The sequence below is a fragment of the Nothoprocta perdicaria genome, unplaced genomic scaffold (assembly GCF_003342845.1).
Source record: "Nothoprocta perdicaria isolate Ctin4 unplaced genomic scaffold, notPer1 scaffold_136, whole genome shotgun sequence".
Taxonomy (NCBI): domain Eukaryota; kingdom Metazoa; phylum Chordata; class Aves; order Tinamiformes; family Tinamidae; genus Nothoprocta; species Nothoprocta perdicaria.
In genome coordinates, this window is record NW_020454494.1 from 889,291 (window position 1) to 907,326 (window position 18,036).

At 39.3% G+C, this 18,036-nt stretch overlaps 1 protein-coding gene across 2 annotated transcripts in view; it reads left to right on the forward strand.

Moving 5' to 3' along the window:
- The window catches only part of ARHGEF10 (Rho guanine nucleotide exchange factor 10), an 89,614-nt gene extending 72,864 nt beyond the window's left edge, over window positions 1-16,750 (forward strand). For both annotated transcript variants that reach the window (XM_026033896.1, XM_026033897.1), the window contains 3 exons: window positions 6,288-6,462; window positions 12,473-12,595; window positions 14,511-16,750. In XM_026033896.1, the coding sequence (XP_025889681.1) occupies window positions 6,288-6,462; window positions 12,473-12,595; window positions 14,511-15,025 (813 nt within the window). In that variant the 3' untranslated portion in view covers window positions 15,026-16,750. The remainder of the gene's footprint in view (window positions 1-6,287; window positions 6,463-12,472; window positions 12,596-14,510) is intronic.
- Window positions 16,751-18,036: the final 1,286 nt, after the last annotated feature.

Below are 18,036 nucleotides of genomic sequence, written 5' to 3' on the forward strand. Positions count from 1 at the left end.
TATTAAGGCTGGAAGGAACTTTTGGGGACCATCTAGTCCAACCTCCCTGCACACGCAGGGTCACCTAGAACATGTGGCACAGGGCTGTATCCAAGCAGGTTTTAAAGAGCTTCAGAGAGGAGACTCCACAACCTTCCTGGGCAGCCTATTTCCAGGGCTCTGTTACCCTCACTGTCAAGAAATTTTTCCTTAAGTTCCTGTGGAACTTCTGGTGCTTCAATTTGTGGCCATTTCCTCTAGTTCTGTCAGTGGCCGCCACCCATTGGCCTTCTTGGCCACGAGGGGAAAAATGCTGACTCGTGGTTAACTTGTCCACAATGACACCCAGGTCCCTCTCTGCAGAGCTGCTCTCCAGAAGTCGGTCCCCAGCCTATACTGATGTATGCGGGGATATTCGTCCCCAAGTGCAGGACCTTGCACTTGCTCTTGAATAGGTTTGCTTAAAATGAGATTGAAGGAGACACAGCAAATAAGTAAGTTCCTAAAGGAATTTTCTGAATTGTCTGTTAATTCCAGAACAAGTTAAGTTAAAAGATTTGGCATCTTTGYGAGCACATCTAACGTGCGTATATTACACTCACAGGTGTGATTTCCACCTTGTGATGATTTCTTAACATATTTTTGATCACTTCTGCTTCTCAGTGGAGCACACACATTTCATTTGCGTAAGGACATGAGTAATCATGCAAAAGTGAGCTTTCCTGGAAGAACGTCAAGGATTCAAACTCATATTTATGACTGCATTTGCTACAAACAGCATTAAGCCCATGTTTCCTTTAAAATTGCACCAATCCAGCAAATCCACCAAAGTGGTGATTTAGTGGCCTGAACAGAGTTCATGAAGCACTAGGGATTAAAGCCTCTCCTTCAGCCTACAACCCAATCAGATTGAGTTCCATGATGTTTACAGCCATGAAATTCTTTCAAACAGGATTCCCTGATGAGATCACAGCCCCCTCCTTTGKGTGCTTTGTTACTGGCTTTTTGTTTCATTGATGATCCTGTTGTCTCCCAACAATTGTCTCCTTGGTACAGTCGATTCTGTGAGTCAGTGTCATGGGTTTGCAGGGAAATAATGAATGTCATAATTTCCTCTGTCTTTAGCTGTGCTTTTTGGTGACTTGCTTCATCTGAGCAGAAGCTCTGATGTTTTCCTTCTTTTTTATTTTTTTTCTGTAATGCCTTAATTTATCAATAGGTTGGATCATGAGGGAAAGATTTTGGAGAACTGATTTGAATGGGTGAACTTTCTGTTAGCTTGATGAAGGTAACCTTTGGGACACTTGGAATTACTGTCTCAGATGTTTATCATCAACCTCTTTGATTCTTACTGAGAAATACATAGCAACAGAAATAATCACAGTCTAATCGCTCCTACGTGAGTTTGATTATATAAACCCAGACCTCTTTATTAATTAGTTTGGTAATTTTGACCTCATTCTATCACAGAGTTCCTTCTAGATTAGAGGGTGTCATTGCAATTTGGATTATGCTGTGCTATTTTGGCACAGCTGAACAAAACCAGGATTAGACAAGCTTTAAGGATTAGAGAATGTAGCAAGCTAACTCAGCCAAAGTAAAACACAGAACTGTGGACTGCGATTTTGAAAACAAAAGTTCAAAGAGACAAAATAGCAAATGCTCTGCCGATATCGTTTGGACACAGTAATTTAATTTTTCATCTGTTGCTTGAAGTGTTCCCCCCAAAACATCACAAGATGTTTCTTTTCGTTCTCGTGGTGCTTTTTAAAATGGCCTCTCCATTGTAATTCAGGCTTCAGATTGTTAYAGATTCACTGTATTTTATAGCTGTATATATAGGCTGACAATGAATATTGCAGCAAACAACATATTAGAAACAGTGCAATTTTAAGTGGTAACTTTTTTTCRGCACAGATAATTCTGTTGAAGAACTTGATTATCAGATGACTGTCAGTCATCTTTTCCTTTTCCACACAAGTATCCATGCCATAGCATATCATATTCCTCATGGAATTGCAAATGAACATTTTCTGTTGCCTTTTTATTGGTCCTAGGGCAGAAGCCAGTGCTGATCCGTTTTCATCATCTCACCTGACTGAGCATCTTACTGGCAACTCCTTTATGCTGACTGCTCAGTTACCTGACTTGTTTTGATAATTTCCTTGTTTAATATTTACAGATGTGATCTCCCAGGATGTACATATGACATTTCTTGGCAATATTGTTTCAAAATTGTATCCTGTACAAAGAATTAGGTTCTTTCTGTGGGGAATATTTTAATATTAGCAATCAAGTGAATGTGAGCTGCATCTTCCTGCTGTGCCGAGCAGACGCTTTGCTATAGACAGGGAAACAGCAGGAAAGGGAAGAATGTTTATTCTACCTCTGCGCCCTCTTTTATAGAGATGGATTCACTGACTCAAAAAAAAAAAAAAAAAAGGCATAATTTTCTTCTTTACCATTTCAACAGGAATCCAGTTGTTGCTCAGGACTCATCTCTTACCATTTGTTTTTTGTAGAGCTCCTTTTTTTGTCCATATTCAAATTACAGCTGCTTTTTTTCCTTTCCTCCTCACTTTTTACTATTGTGCATGTGTTTTGTATGCTTTGTATCATGCAACTTAGATACAAGGGCAGCTGAATGGCCTTTAAAGTCATATTTGTGCCAGCCAGGAACATAATCAAAAGCACTTTCTGAGTGTATTCCCAGTGTTGCCCTCCCTGCTTTACAGGTCTCATATTAGCTAGTGGTTTTGCAAGGTGCAGAGTGCATCGTCCTCCAAAAACAGTCTCATTCCAGATCGCCCTGCTTTTCTAATACTCTCAGATAAGCCTTTTAAAAAAATACTGTTGGTAAATGAACAGGTTTAGCATCCTTTATGCTGCTTTGGGACTTTTCCCATCTTTCCCTTTTGACTCTCRATTCATTTGTTTTAATGATATGTTACTGTCAGAATGTTTTAGGAAATGGCTTTTTACTGGCATAGTGCCCCAGATTGGCCCCGTGCCCCCAGCTCCTTGGCAAGGGACACAGGAGAGGTGCATCACTCGCTATTATACATCAGTGACATATTCCAATACTCTTTTCTATGAATAAGGAGTTTCTCCTGAATCCTGACCCTAGGTTGGGTACTTGTTGTGTTGCTGTTGGTGAAGGGATGGCTCCTGCAGCAGTCTCTGTGCATGCAGGCCCTTAGGCTCAGGAAAGGCAATCTGTGTGTGTTTAAAAATAAAACCAGATCCCCGAATCTTTAACAAAATAAAAAGCCACCAAGTGGATAGTGTCTCATCCTCTTGGTCTTGTTTTTAAAAGTTGGCAAAATACTTTGAGTTGATGCTGAGTTACTTTGTTGTTAACAGTTTAAGTAGAGCAAGCTGAAATATTTGGCTAAATAAATAGAATTCCTCATTCTTTAAGGGTACGTTTCCCAAGCACTGTACCCTCTACAAAGCAATAAATGTCATTTGCTTTAGGGGTGCACAATGATGCCCATTATGCACCTCTCGGAGAGCCTGAGAAATCCTGGTGCGCTCCTTGGCAAGGCTGCTTGGGCCTGGGATCAGAGCCGGGTGAGTAGCAGCCACTGCCAAGCCGGCCCGTAGGCTTAACCAACCCGGCCTGCGACTCCTGCCAAGCCGGCCTGTGGCTCCCACCCAACCTGGCCTGCAGGCCCCGGCAGACCAGCCCACAGGCCTAACCAACCCGGCCTGTGACTCCCACCCAACCTGGCCCGCAGGCCTCACCAACCCGGCCTATGGCTCCTGCCAGCTCGGCCCACAGGCCAACCTGGCCCTCAGGCCCTGCCAGCCCGTCCTGTGGCTCCCACCAACCCGGCCTGCGGCTCCCACCAACCCGGCCTGCGGCTCCCATCAACCCGGCCTGCAACTCCCATCAACCCGGCCTGCGGCTCCCATCAACCCAGCCCGCAGCTCCCCAACATCCCACTGAAACTGCAGGGACACAGGGAGAGAAGCCAGACTGAGAAGACGGAGAGGAACGTAGTTATGAAAACCAAAGAAGAAATTCAAAACGAACTTGAGATTTTTTTTTTAATAACAAGGAATAATATGTTTTTGTCCCTTTGTGTCTGCATTTTTTTTTGTTACAAGAGGAAAAAAATAGTTTGAATAAAAAAGGCAGCTATCAGAATTCATATAGAATTGTAGTTGAAATAGAGGTCAAAGCCATCCTCAATACAGCAATTGTGTGTTTGCAGAAGAATGCCCCAATTTGGGGAACATTTGTGTTAGAAAACCCTCTGAAGACAAATAGTTCTTTTTAAATGCTTCTTGTGGTGCTGAGAAGATTGYCTTTTCTTTAAATGTCTCAGAATATTTCAACAGGCAGCTGTACAAACTACGGGACAGACAGAGTGGGAGTGTAATGAGTTAGCTGATAAATACAGAATGTGGCAAAAATGTTTGTGCAAGTTGTTTACAGTTGCACTGACAGACTTGTCATCTCTGGTATGTTCAGAATACAACWGAGAAAATTACTTTTTAAGATGGCTGAATTCTAATTCCAGATGCTATCAGCTGCTAGCCTTGACCATAGACGCCGTAGAACAGTCCCCATAAAGGTTTTAAAACACAGTTGGGCATCAGAGGAGCATCATGCATGATTCTGTAAGCAAGGGTTATCATTCTGAAAGTCCTGTTTGCGTCTGTATATATATATCTATACACACACACACCAATATATATATATATAAAAAATAAATATATATATATAAATATATACATATATATAAGTCTCTCCCTTATTTTTAAACAGCCATCTTGTCAGTGAAAGAACCAATTTGTATAGTATTTTGAAGTGCTGGGTAATAAAACGGGGAAAAAATTGCCTCAAATATCAAAACTTGCAGTCTCTACAGTCTTAAAAGTTCTGTCCTTTATCAATGATCATAATGTGTTTACTACATTTAGGTGCAGAAATGAAACTATTATCTATTGTCCCATGTAATTTTCAATGGATAATTGTCTTGGATTAAGAAGATTGCTTAGTCAGTGGGCCATGCAAATACGTGATTGAGGTTTGGATGCAAATTGACGAAAATGTAACTGTAACTGTAATACACATAAAATATAAGRGTGCTTTTAACAAGGAGGAATGGAAACTTTTTGCATTTTATGAGCAAATATAGTTAAAAGTATATAATAAGTGTTGTGGATAATAGAGCACCTACTTACTTCTGTATCCCTCRGGGGAGGATAGGCCTCCAAAGAACAGTCTGTGATTGGGTTAGCCAAGGAATTTTTATGTTTATCGGAATAGCTGCCTATATATAATAATAGCTGGCATGACTTGAAAGGGCTGTGTTTCACTTCAGAGGCAGTTTATTTACAAAATGGGAGGGAGGGAGCGACCAAAAACCCTTCGCTACTCATGTTAATTATTAAACCTTTAGTACAGCTTTCTATTGCACTTTTAACATGGGCAGAGTGAGAGAGGTTTCAGCTTTCCTGGAGTCCTGCAGAACTTGCAAYTGTGAAGGCCCTTGACCAAGGGAAAAAGTCTGTCCTTAAACTCTTGAATTGTTCCACATCTTCAGAAGGTGGATTTTGGCATTTCAAATAAATACCATCTATGTTTTGAAGGGCAAGGCTATGAAATAACTAATAATTATGAAATCTGGAAATGCCAAATGTCAAAAAACAAGCCACAATATTAGGACGCAGATGATTCTGTATGTAGCTGAGCAAAAAATAATGCGTGTATATATATAATATATTCATAAACAATTTGCTTTCAAASGGTGACTGTTGCCTTGATTTTGTTATTGTTGTTCTGAAATGACCCCTAATACAAACTACAGGGGAAAAAAATCTGTAGTGTCTTTAGTATTTTTGGAACATTTGTGCTGCTGATTAAATCAACATATTAGAAAAATCTGCCCACTCCCAGGCTACTTGTATGCATTAGTTTCCCCAGAGGAGTATCAATAAAGAAATATAAAATTCCTTTAAGTCTCAGCCAGTACAGGTTGCCAGTTTTCATCATGCAAATGTTTTATAAATACACCATGTAAGTTCCTGTGAAGCTAGTGAGTCCCAAATTGTAACCTTTGCTCCCAAGCTAAGGATCCTTCTATATTAGCAATAATGCATATATATGTATATAAAAAAAGGACAATTACACATCATGTACAACAGCCAAGACCTATCAAGAACAACTTAAAAAATGCTAGCTAGTATTTGACGTGGAGAGCAAGGATAAAGTGCCAACACTAAAGAGTTGATAAGGAAAGCTGGATTTTGCAGTTCAATTGCCTGTTCTCAGAGAKTCCTTGTTTTTCTTGCAGAGCCAGTTTGAGGCGCATCAGGAAGAAGGGATGGTCGTGTCTCATATGGCTGTTGCTGGCGTGGGCATCTGGATCGCCTTCACATCTGGATCCACCCTTCGCCTGTTCCACACGGAGACCCTGAAACACCTCCAGGACATCAACATTGCCACCCCTGTTCACAATATGTTGCCAGGTGACTGAAGCACATCGCATGATAACTGTTTTGTTTGGTCTCTATCACAGCTGCTCTCCAGAGTGTTGTCGAGGTAGGCCAGAGCCAGAACATTTGTTTTGGACCTCGAGGCCGATGACTATCTCGCAACTCTTTGTTTTGGCAAACTGCAGTCTTGCCTGCTGAAAAGACCCATGTGTGTAATGAACAGCTCCCCTCGTTASAGGTCAGGAATGTAACTATGCCTAGATGAGCAGGTGGATTCTCCTGCTGTGTCTGCTCATTTTTGTAATCCTAAAAGAATAGGGCAATGCAGTTTATCAGRAAAACATTTGCTTTGCCAGTTTTAGCATTTGCTTCCTGAACTCGGTATCAAAGTACACGAAGGAGTCAATTGCCCAGGATCCAAACCAACAAAACACTTGCTTAACTTCAATTATTTCAGTAGCCCCAGTTGAACTTCTCACATGCTTCCATTCAGGAGCGTTTGGTGCTTTACTGATGGGAACTGTCATTTGTATAGTTAGTCTCGTAAATAAAGATGAAATCCGTGGTTGTCAGGGTAAACAACAGATCTTTAAGAGTGTTAATTCAGAAGCTGTTCAGCCATCCCCAAACCATCAGTGTCATAGACAGTGGGTATCAGCCTGTATCAGTTTTGCTAGTGAGTAGCTAGAGACTCTGTGGGTTAATCAGGTACCTTCCTAAGTGAAATAAAACCACTTCTGTCAGTCTTTGCCTGCCCCCCAGAGTGAGCGAGTACCCGGTSGTAATGCTAGGAAAAGAAGCAGACAGGAAAAGGGGACCAGCTCCACAGTGCAAGCTGTCTATGAGAGGACAACAGGGCTGTCTTTATCTCTCTATAGATTTCAGGTGTTTGTTGTAGATACATAAATGAACTAACTGATTGGAGATTCTTACGACCTACACAGTACGCGTGCTTTAAGTGCAGTGCACCCAGGCACTGCAGGTGTTGCTGTACATGGCAGCTCTATTGTGTTGCTTTTAGCAGAAGTCAGTTCTTCCATCACTAAAATTATGTTCATTTTCTTACATTAAATGCTTCTTCAGTCTTTATCTTCTTACCCTGTTTTCTCTCAGACCATATCAGCTTTGCAGGAAAGCTCTGTTTTAAATTGTGTCTATTTGTTTTTGCATAGTTCTATACAGGGCACTTTTTGCACTTGCTGTTTGAATGTAGCTCCAACACTGAGCAGCAGCAAATGTCCTGCCTTTAAGTAGGTCATTTTATGTTTATCCCAGTTATGCAAAAAAAATGAAGATTAGTATAAWAAGATTAACTTTCATTACTTTCTGCTGTTTGTAGAAAGTAGGACTTCCCTTATACATGATTTTCTGCATTAATGTAGTAATAAAACTGTTGATGTATTAGATTATCTTTTTCCTTTTTCTTTTTCTTTTTTTTTTTTTTTTTGTTTTTTGAGAGTTCTAGTTGATTATTTCCCTTTGGTGTCATTCTTGTCAATTTAAGTTTCTTGGGATGTGTTTCTTGTTTGTTTTGATTTTTGTTGTTTTTGGTGTTTTCTTTCACTCTACAAAAGTGCCTCAGTGAATGGAAACTTGTTTCAGGAGCAGAGCATCATTACAGCAAATATTCCAGAGGAAGAATCCATTATAAAAATGAAATGAATGTAAATTATTTAGTGGCAGCTCTTGGACCTATTTCTATTGTCTTTATTCTATCTATTCTATTATCTCTATGGCAATAATGCTGCAACAATCATAAAGGCTAAAAGAGGAGTAGGAGGCTTACATTAGAAAAAAACAGGCTTATAAGAGCATTTTGGAACAAAAAGCAGCAATAGGACAAACTATATAGTATACACTGAGATTTAAGAAGAAGAAAATTTTAAAAAAACAGATATGGCTCCATATTTAAGCAATGTGAGGATTTTTAGCAACAAAATGGCTCCATATTTGAAAAATGTGAGGATTTTTAGAGACTCAGTGACCAATATTTAGAAGTGTTGCATGTGCTACAGAAGATCTTTCCATTTTAAATGAAGCCACTCTTAGTTTTTTGCAGGCATTTCTTAACATGTGAAAAGAAGAGCAAGAAAAGTAAAAAATCATGCTGTATTGAACTCAGAAGGGAAGAAATTGATGTAAAAATATTGCCAGGGGTCTTGAGAAGATCCATTAACAAGAGGAAAGAAGGTAGTGCAAGATCATGATGAAATTTCCAAGAAGTTGGTCTGCTTTTGCCAAGCTTTAAGTAGAAGCAACTGTAATATTGGTGTAATATTGGCTCCATTGGCTGCTCTTTACTTCACTAACACAACAGAGCCAGGTTGTTTTTCAGTGGCTCAAGCAGCTCTCTGCTCTCTGGACAGGGGACACAGTGAGCAGAGGGAAGAATCTGTTCACATTTGATGGCACCTCACGGATGCAGCACAGTGCGAGTGCCTCACTGGTGCTGATGCACTGCGTTATTTTCAGCATTTGTGATCTGTAGTTCAAATCTCAGCAAGGGCAGCTTTGCAGCAGCCTTTGTCACAGCTCTCAGGGCCTGATGAGTGAAAACATCACAGTAAACCAGGGTACAGAATCCACTGTGTTACTAATAATCTTGTTTTGTCATAGTCACACTCATATGAATATTTCATTATTAAAAAAATACCCTTAAATATATTTTTCCTTTCAGCTATAAAAGAGTTGTCCTTTTAAAGGGATTATGACCTTGATATATGTAATTCCTTTGGTCCTATGGATGATGACAGGTTATGTGTTTTAACAAAGATCCTTGTTTTTATTGCTGTATTCTRTGTATATATCCATATATCCTCCTATGGTATGTGTGTGTTTCCTGGAAACAGATGAGAAAAGCAAAGTAAAAATATATCATTTCCTCTCAGCAGAAAGCAAAATATCTTTTGAACATTACACCAGCTGCCACCCCATAAAACACAGTTGCACTTTGATTTTGCTGCTATGAGATGATAAAAAAGATGGGGAAAAGTTTAGGTGACCTCTATAAATTTGTACAGTTGGCTCTTTTAAACAATGTTTTATGTACGTAATAATGACAGCAGGATCAGAGAATACAGGCCAGTTTATTACACCTAACCACTTACCTAGGGCTGAATTCAGAAGATTTGCATGTGAACACAAAAGCATTTACATAGATCCTCCTGGTGGCCYGTGTCAGAAGTTAAGGCTGAGAAGGATGAACACAGAGTAGAAACGTTGGCAAAAAAATATTTTTCCGTGTATAAACATAATCGTTGGCTTCGGTTCTTGGTAGAGTTGAGATCTTGGTTAGATTGTTTTACAAGTTTAAAAATATAATCATTACGTCAGTGAAGTGTGTTCTGGAAGTTTTCATTTAAAAATAAGAATATTTTATTGTTCTTTGACATTTTTATCATTTTGCCACAACCTTAAGTACTGATATTTTTTCCAGTGCTTGCTGCGTGATGAGTTGGTTTTTCATTTTTTCTCTGAAGTGAAAAATCAAAAGAAAAAGTAAGATTTCTAATCATGGCTAGYAGATAATTGTTATTTTTAAGAGAGGCTTTTATCTGTTTATCATTTTTTAGYTATTAGATGCTGTTTCAAAATGTGCTTTCAGTTGCAGATGTTTCCTGCTTTCCCAAGATTGGAAAGCAAGCAGTTTTCCTTTTGACCTCACTACAGATAGTTCGCACATAGATTGTCCTCTGTACTTGGGATTCTGAGTTTCTGGCTGATAATTTGAAACAATAATGCAATTTTCCACTTAGAGTTTGCTTCGGGGTTGGTATATGAAAGCGTGCATATTATCTTACACTAAAAAATATATGCAAAGCAATAAAGATTTATTATTTTAAAATGTAAGCATCTTGCTGTTGAAAATTATTAGGCAGGCAAATGTAAAAATGAAAATTTTGACAATTAAAAAAAATTATACTTGCAGATTTTTTCTTGTGTGTTGCAAAAAAGCTTGCAATGAAATGGAATAAAATTAAGTCAATACTTTGCACTTACTTTGCCTTTGCTGTGGCCCAGGTTGTGGGAGAAATGTTACTACGTCAGGATTATTTGACATGCTCTAAATGGCAAAATTCAGATCTTGATTTTTGAAAACTCCTGTATGCAGAGAGGCGTTTGGAAATCTGGATTGRAACTCTGTTTGAAATACTRTAATGATRTTGGAAAAGTCCACAGTAGCAGATGGCTGAGGAGGCTAATACTCTGCATTATGTGCACTGTATTGGAAACARMACAAGCAGTTTTTAATGTGCGATTTTTTCATGGCTTTTTGGACTCTTGAATGTAAATTAGGGCTACCATCTGTGTCCTCACTCTGGGATCTGATGCTTTAAAGAAAAAATAATAGCTTTGGTCATCTTCCTGCTTTCTATCATCAGACTACAGCAGGATGTCCAATCTTCAGTTCCCCCAAAGGGCTGTCCCCCTCGCCAGTGCTGAAGGAGCTCTTCTGTATGCTTCGTTCTGCAAACTAAATTCCACATCTAAAAAAATCAGACTTTAAAAGGCTTGTGATTTATCGGTGGATACAGACCATCTGTAGGAGGCTCATGCAATCTTACCAGCAGAGATACCCTCACAGCTAATTGAAAAAATGTTGCTGTCTCGGATGACCTGTAGGAGTAAATGGAGCCTGTTTAACTTATTCAAACTTATTACATCTGCAGGGAGAGTGACCTAAGCATCCTGCCTTTAGGGTATGTTGAGAACAGACAGAACTGGTGCTGCAGACCCAGCTCTGGAGCCTGTGCACACCATTGCCTAGACYACTGCTAGAGGAGTATTTTGGTTTTGTGGAAAGGCTTGAACTCTGGACTACCTGCTGCTTTTTGGTTGAGTGCTTCAGCCTTTGGGCCGCAGCCTGGCGGCTCCTTCCCTGCTTTCCCATGGGGTCTGTGATTCATGTGTTCTTGGCTGAAAGTTGGCTCAGCATCAAGGGGAGAGATGGAGAATGTGCTCGCTRCTGCTGTGCTGCAAGTGAGGGGCTTTCCCAAAGCGTGGAGCGCACGTGGGTTCCTGCACGGTGTGTGGAATCCTCATTCCCTGCTTGCTGATGAGGTGATTAACAACTTGATTGTTGTAATAAGGATGGAAATCAGTGCTAGCGTAGCATGTCAAAGTAATTCCAGTACTCCCAAGAACATGCAGTGTTTGGGCATGGAGGGCTTCAGCAAGAGTTCAAATACCTATCCACATAAACCTCTGAGTCATGGTGGAAGTTTGGACTTCCAAAGTAGTTTCCTTTTCTATTTCCCAAGCTTCTCAAGTTTTGAAATTTGTCAATTATCAATTGTGCCAAAATTATAAACTTTGAAAAAACATTTTTAATCTTCTACTGTAAGCAAAGATGACTTTGTTTGCCATAAGGAAAACAGCAATCCCATAACTTGCAGAAAATGATATAATCGTAGAATAATTTTGTTTGGGAAGGTCTTCTGGACATCATCCCGTCCTCCCTTCTGCCTGAAGCAGACCCAAGTAGATCAGGTTGCTCAGGGGACTTGTCCAGCCAAATTTTGAATATTTTCAACAGCAGAGGTTCCACAGCCTCTGTGAACAACCTGTTCCAGACCAACCTCCTGCAGAAGGAGCTTCTCCTGTTTCCTCTTAACTTGTCCACTGAGAAAAGYCACTTTGAACAAGTTTGACTCTCGGTCACAGTGTGTTGTTATAATATACTAATGAATATCATGAAATGAAATGTCTTTCAGTGTTATTGTTGAGAATATGCACATCTTAATCTATTTGTAAAAGTGTATTTRTATAGATAATCTGTGTTCAGTTTTAGATACCGTGGTCTAGCGATCTCAGAGCAAATTAACCCAGAAGTTTAGTAGTATTTACACTTCCRTGCAAGTTTAAGTTTCCATGCAAGAGTTTAGTACTGCAATCGAGCAGCGCGTTTGTGTTTCTTCTAAGTGTTTTGCTGAATGATGCTGCCAGCAGAACCATGGGCAGCTCAATGCTTTGGCCAGAGGCTGCTCTGATCTAAGCAGAAACAGCCACTCCAAAGTAATGCGGCTCTTGCAAATCTCCCCAGGGCAGCAGCGGGTTTCTGTGACCAGCCTCCTGGTGTGCCACGGTTTGCTGCTCATCGGAACCAACCTGGGTATCATCGTGGCCTTGCCAGTGCCTCGCCTGCAGGGCATCCCCAAAGTCACGGGTGAGTCGAGTGTCTCCGGGGCATTGCGTAGAATGGCAAATTTGTGCTGTTAATTCTGTCTTTTAATTCTTCCAGTAGCATAAGGGAATCAACAAAATCATACGTGTTGTTCAGATACATGTCGCAGTCTTGCAGTGGAATTTTAATTTTTTGTTGATCCTTAGGGCTACACTGTGTCCAGACACTTGTCTGGTTTTGCCCCAGTTGTGTGATGCGGAACAATGGTTATTCTTTAGGGAGCAGAAAATAGCATAGACCTGGGTCCTGCCAGAGGAGAGTCTAATGTGTGAGGATGGGGAGAAAGTCCAAAAAGTCTTTCTTCGGACTGGGGGAGAATATATGCATTAGGAGATGTAAGCACTGAAAATTCTGCATATTCTCTGTTTATTCAGTAGGTTGATTTTGTGCCCTTTCTCCTCAAAACTGTGGACCTGGACTATATGACAGTGTGTATTTCAGGGGTTTTTTGACAACAATCAATATTTTTGCATTTTGAAGAGATGAGGGTTATTTTCACATTACACCATTTCAAACGCAAACACCCAAATGCTGCTGGATCATTTTGCAAGTGTTTTAACTACCAACAGAAGCAAGTTTTTAAAAGTGTGTTTAATGGGACCTTTGCCAAGCGACATTTTGGGCTTCGAGCTCTGCCAGAGCTGCAGAGAAGCTGGCAGATTTTATAAGGCAACCAGTCTGTAACTTCCTTCAGGAAAGAAAAGAAATAAGAAGTGACTTTGCCAAAATGAAAACTAAATCTGCTGTTTTCAGCAAAATACTTGGCAATAGTCCACTATGACAATGGGTAAATGTTCCTGAAAGAGCAGGGAATCTGTGGAACCTGTGTCAGGAAAAATCTGTTCAAATAGATATAAGAAAATGTATGGTTGCACGAGCAAAATGTCTTCTGATTTGGTTATTGTTGTTTATCTGCCCTGTATGTTCCTAACATTTATTTTGGATCAAGATCTGTCAAATTCAGCAGCATTACATTTGGAGACCTGTCTTCATAATTCTCAAGCATTTGTAATTTGAACTGAAAAATCACTGAAATTTGAACTGAGAAATTTGTACTTCTAATAGTGATAAATTGTCTTTATATCATTGTACTTTCTGTTAGCAATTTTTATCACAAACTAGAATATATTAAGAAATTTGGAATGGATTTTTCTCTCAATAGCCTCACTCTTTTTCATATTATAGCTTATTTGAAAGACTGCTACTTTTTTTCTTCTTTTTGCTGTAAAAAGCACATACAATGTCATAGTTTCTGAACTTGGCCCCAAGCAATGAGTTTCTCATACATTTCTTACCATTTACACAGTATAACACTTCCCTATAGCTGCAACGTCCCACTTTTTCCATTCTGTAAAAATGGAAATTGCAGTTACTCATTTCCTTATGAATCTCCCATGATAACTAGACAACCATTTATAAGGATGAGGTTTAATTCCTGCTTTACAGTGTGGAAAATTTTGTTACAATGAAATAGATATTTTCATGCTCCTCTGGAAAGGTATGATAGATATAATTGAAAAACAGATACTTTGTTTGTGGATTATTGGAGAAAACTTGCAATGTTATGCTTGTGACAGTGCCAATAAAAAGAAGATAGTGAAGAGTTTCTGTATTCGTGCTGTTGTGAAAACACAGCACAAAAGTGAGTCAACTTGAACGCAGAGGGTCCTGTTTTAACTGATATTGATATAGTCCTAAAATGCTTTTATGGTATATTTTATTTATTACTTCTTTTTTTCCTGTAAATTTTGTACTCACAGGGCTAAAACCAGAATGAATGCATACAGAATGGTTTTAAGACCTATGAATTTTTGGAACTAATTGTGCAGGGGCTCTTTGGTTTAAAACAAAACAAGCCCCCTTAATGTTTTGTACTTGTCCCTTTCCCCCTCTCCAGGAAGAGGAATGGTGTCGTATCATGCACATAATGGCCCGGTCAAGTTTCTTGTAATGGCTGCAGGTGTGAACAAGAGAAACAAGAACAAGTCGAGGAGCAGTCGGCCTCCTAGCTCCGAGTCCAAAGAGGATGAGCAAAAGTCCGTTCTGCACAACGAGAGACCAAGTTCTGCCCTTGGCAGCAGCCACGACGCTGCCATTTGGCTGGGAAGCTCTGCAGGATCCATTACACAAAAAAGTGACTTGTCTTCCTCTTCTGGATCCCTGACGTTGTCTCACGGATCGAGTTCCCAGGAACACAGACCAGAGGACAGCAACATTTACGAGCTTTTGAAGGATCAAAGTGTCTCACTTAAAAGTAAAAGACAGAGATCCAGGAAAATGAGGGCAAGTTCAGTATTGGTCATTTCTGGTGGTCAAGGACACAGAAGGGTGAACAAGAAGACAAAGCAGCAGCGACAAGATGAACTAGTGTCTTCAGTGATGGTTTGGCAAATCCCACTAGTAAATATCTAAGTGAATTAAATCCAAGGTACTTTCTCACCTTAAAAAAGGATGATATCTTTTTACAGCAAATGCCAGATTAGGTCACAACCTGGTAGACTTTACACATGGGAGTGAATTAACTAGTGTTTAATCACACAATTAAAAGCTGCAAGACAGTTTTCTTATATTTAGAACATTCTTCAGTATTAGATTATTGGAAAACATTTAGCTGTTGACCCTGTCTGGGCTACTTAAAACATAAAGGATTTGTTAGACCCTTTTAAGTGGTTTTAGAATCTCTATCTTATTTATATGCTCATTTATAAATATCATCATTATGTTCTATAGCACTTAGGGAAGGCAAGGAACACATGCCATGTTGCATGCTGGGTTTTGCTTATGTAAATCAGCTGCTTCTTTTTCCAAAGTGATATATTGCATGGACTGTAGATTTTAACAAATTAGCAAATATTTTTAAACAACAAATATTCTAATACAAGCTAATAGTAATTTGATAATCTCTATAATAGTTCATAACATAACTCTACAGGTCCGAGTTTGGTCAGGACAGACAAAATTCAAATCCAGTTCTAGTAACTGATTGATAATTGTATATTTTGACATAGAAAATAGATGTTTTATTTCTAATGCTCAGTGTTATTGAAAATTTTTGCAGGCTGAAAAGTGCATTAATTTTTTCTTTTGGTAGGTGCAATGTGTCAGTGACTCAGCCTTGCAGTCCAGATAGACCTCTAGGAGGCWTAGGCTAAGTAGAAAACACAGCTGTAGAGCAGCTGCCTATTCTAGTGCTACTGACACCTCTGTCTGCCCATGGAGGGTGCACCCAGGATGGAGACTTGGTGCCGACTTCATGCGGCAGGGATGTGGTTGTGCCTGAGCAGCGGTCACCTCTTTTCACTCCAAAACTCAGAGCAATATCATCTTGTAAGTGGACTTTGTGCAAATACCRAGCACAGTTCCTTCTTGCACTTTTCACTCAGTGGGGCGATGTGGTAGAGGGCTGAATTCAAAGTAGCACCCTGATCAGCCTTTCTTAATGAATGAACACATTCCTGAAAGGAGCTTTGAATCTGGTGGTACTAAATTGTGGTTTGGGCTAGGGTTTTTCTGTCTCTGGGGACRTGAAATATTGGGCAAAGCTTTCAGCTCAAACATTACTGAAAATGGTGAAGTTGGACATTTGCCAATCCAAATACATATTTCATTCAAATAGCAGGTTGAGTAGATTCACCATGGATGTTGTCTTCCTTCCTTCAATAGACTGAAAGATAACAAAAATTTAGGACTGTTAACTTTCATTTGCATATGTTAAGATCTCTAATACCAATGATCAGTTCAGTAAAATATAAATGACATATATCCTATATATGAGCAGATGTCAGGTGTTTGCATTGATTAGAATTAAGTGTAATTTTTGATCACATTCCAACTCTATTGCAGTAAGGGAGGGGAATACGCTCAAATTATGTTTCTGATTTCTAATATGAATGCCTTGATTTCACCATGTTTTGTTTCAATATGTCTACTTTGAATCAACATTATCCATAAGCACCATGTTTCCCAGCATGTCACATTTCACGRTAAACTGTACTAGAGACTGCAAATTAATCAGATTAATTTGTTCAGAGTTTGGGCTGCGTCCAGATCTGAACAGGAGGATTCTTGACCCATACAAGACAGCCTGGATTTCAGTGAAGGACTTCTGTTATGGATTGGACTGATTGGATTGTAGGTTAAGGGTCTTCATTACTGCTTTGTGCTTTAATTCTGCTCTTCTCTCTATCTCACAACTTCAGCAGGGTGTTGCCATCATTGGTTGCGTGTTAGTATAAGTTCTGGTGCAAAAAAAAAAAAAAAAAAATTATTATATAAAAAAAATAATTATATACTCTGCCTCCAGAGCAGCCTGCTAACAACATATTCTCAACCTTTCCTCTTCATCCTGGCCTAGTGCTTGATCTTGCCTGGCCTTGAGGGGTCAAGGAGAGTTGCATTTTCTATGCTCTTCCATAGCTATGGCGCTGGGAGTTGCTCTTTGCCCACTGTGTGGAAGTACTAAGCTGTACAGTTTAATGTATGTATATTGAAAAAATACTGAAGAGGTTTTTCTGTTTAAAAAGCATATATAAATCTAAAATCCCTTTACTTCATTACAGTGAAAAGCTTACAGGTTTGGGTCTGCATGCACCTTCGCTGTGGAATTCCCTTTCCTTGCTTTGGGGGCTGAAGGATTTTTCATCACGTCTACTTCTCACGGGTCTTTATGGCCAAGCCCAGCACATATTCAACTGGAAATCCATGCACAGAATTGTTACAGGATCTGCCGGTGACGGCACGTGCTGGTTTTAAACTTATAAGTGAAATTCACCCTATCTTCCAGCTGAAATGGATTTGTTCACCTTTAGTAATAAAATGGCAGAAACCAAGTACAAAGCCCATCACAGTTTTGCCACTGACTTCCGTTAGAACAGAACTGGGCCCCTTATTTACATTATGCTATTTTGAAAATAAACACTATGTCTATATAAGCTGTAAAGTAAGAGAAGCTCTATGCTTTGTTATAGAAATAAACAGGGTCATGAACTAGATTTCTGGTAACTAATTGAACACAACATGCAGTGTTTGTTTTCTAACACTAACTGACATTACCCTTCCTCTGAAAACAAACACAGACCAAAAGTTATTTTACAGYTGGCAAATAATCTTTATAGCTGCAGTAGATTGTGCTGCTAGGTAGGCTGGATTTTGCTTTCTGATGCTGCTTTCCTAGACTAATAGAATTTATGGAAAAATTAGGAGAAAAGGGGAACAAATGTAAGCATTACAGTATATTCCATRTATGTTTTCTAATAAATACTAGCCTTTTATAATGTGAGCCATAAAACTTATGTATTTATGTCCAAAGTATAAACTGAGAAAAATGTTTAATAAAAAACTGTGATAAAAAATTAACTCCAGAATATATTTCCTGGGTCATCATTTTAACAAGAAGGCTGCAGTTTATGGTGTGCATTAATGAG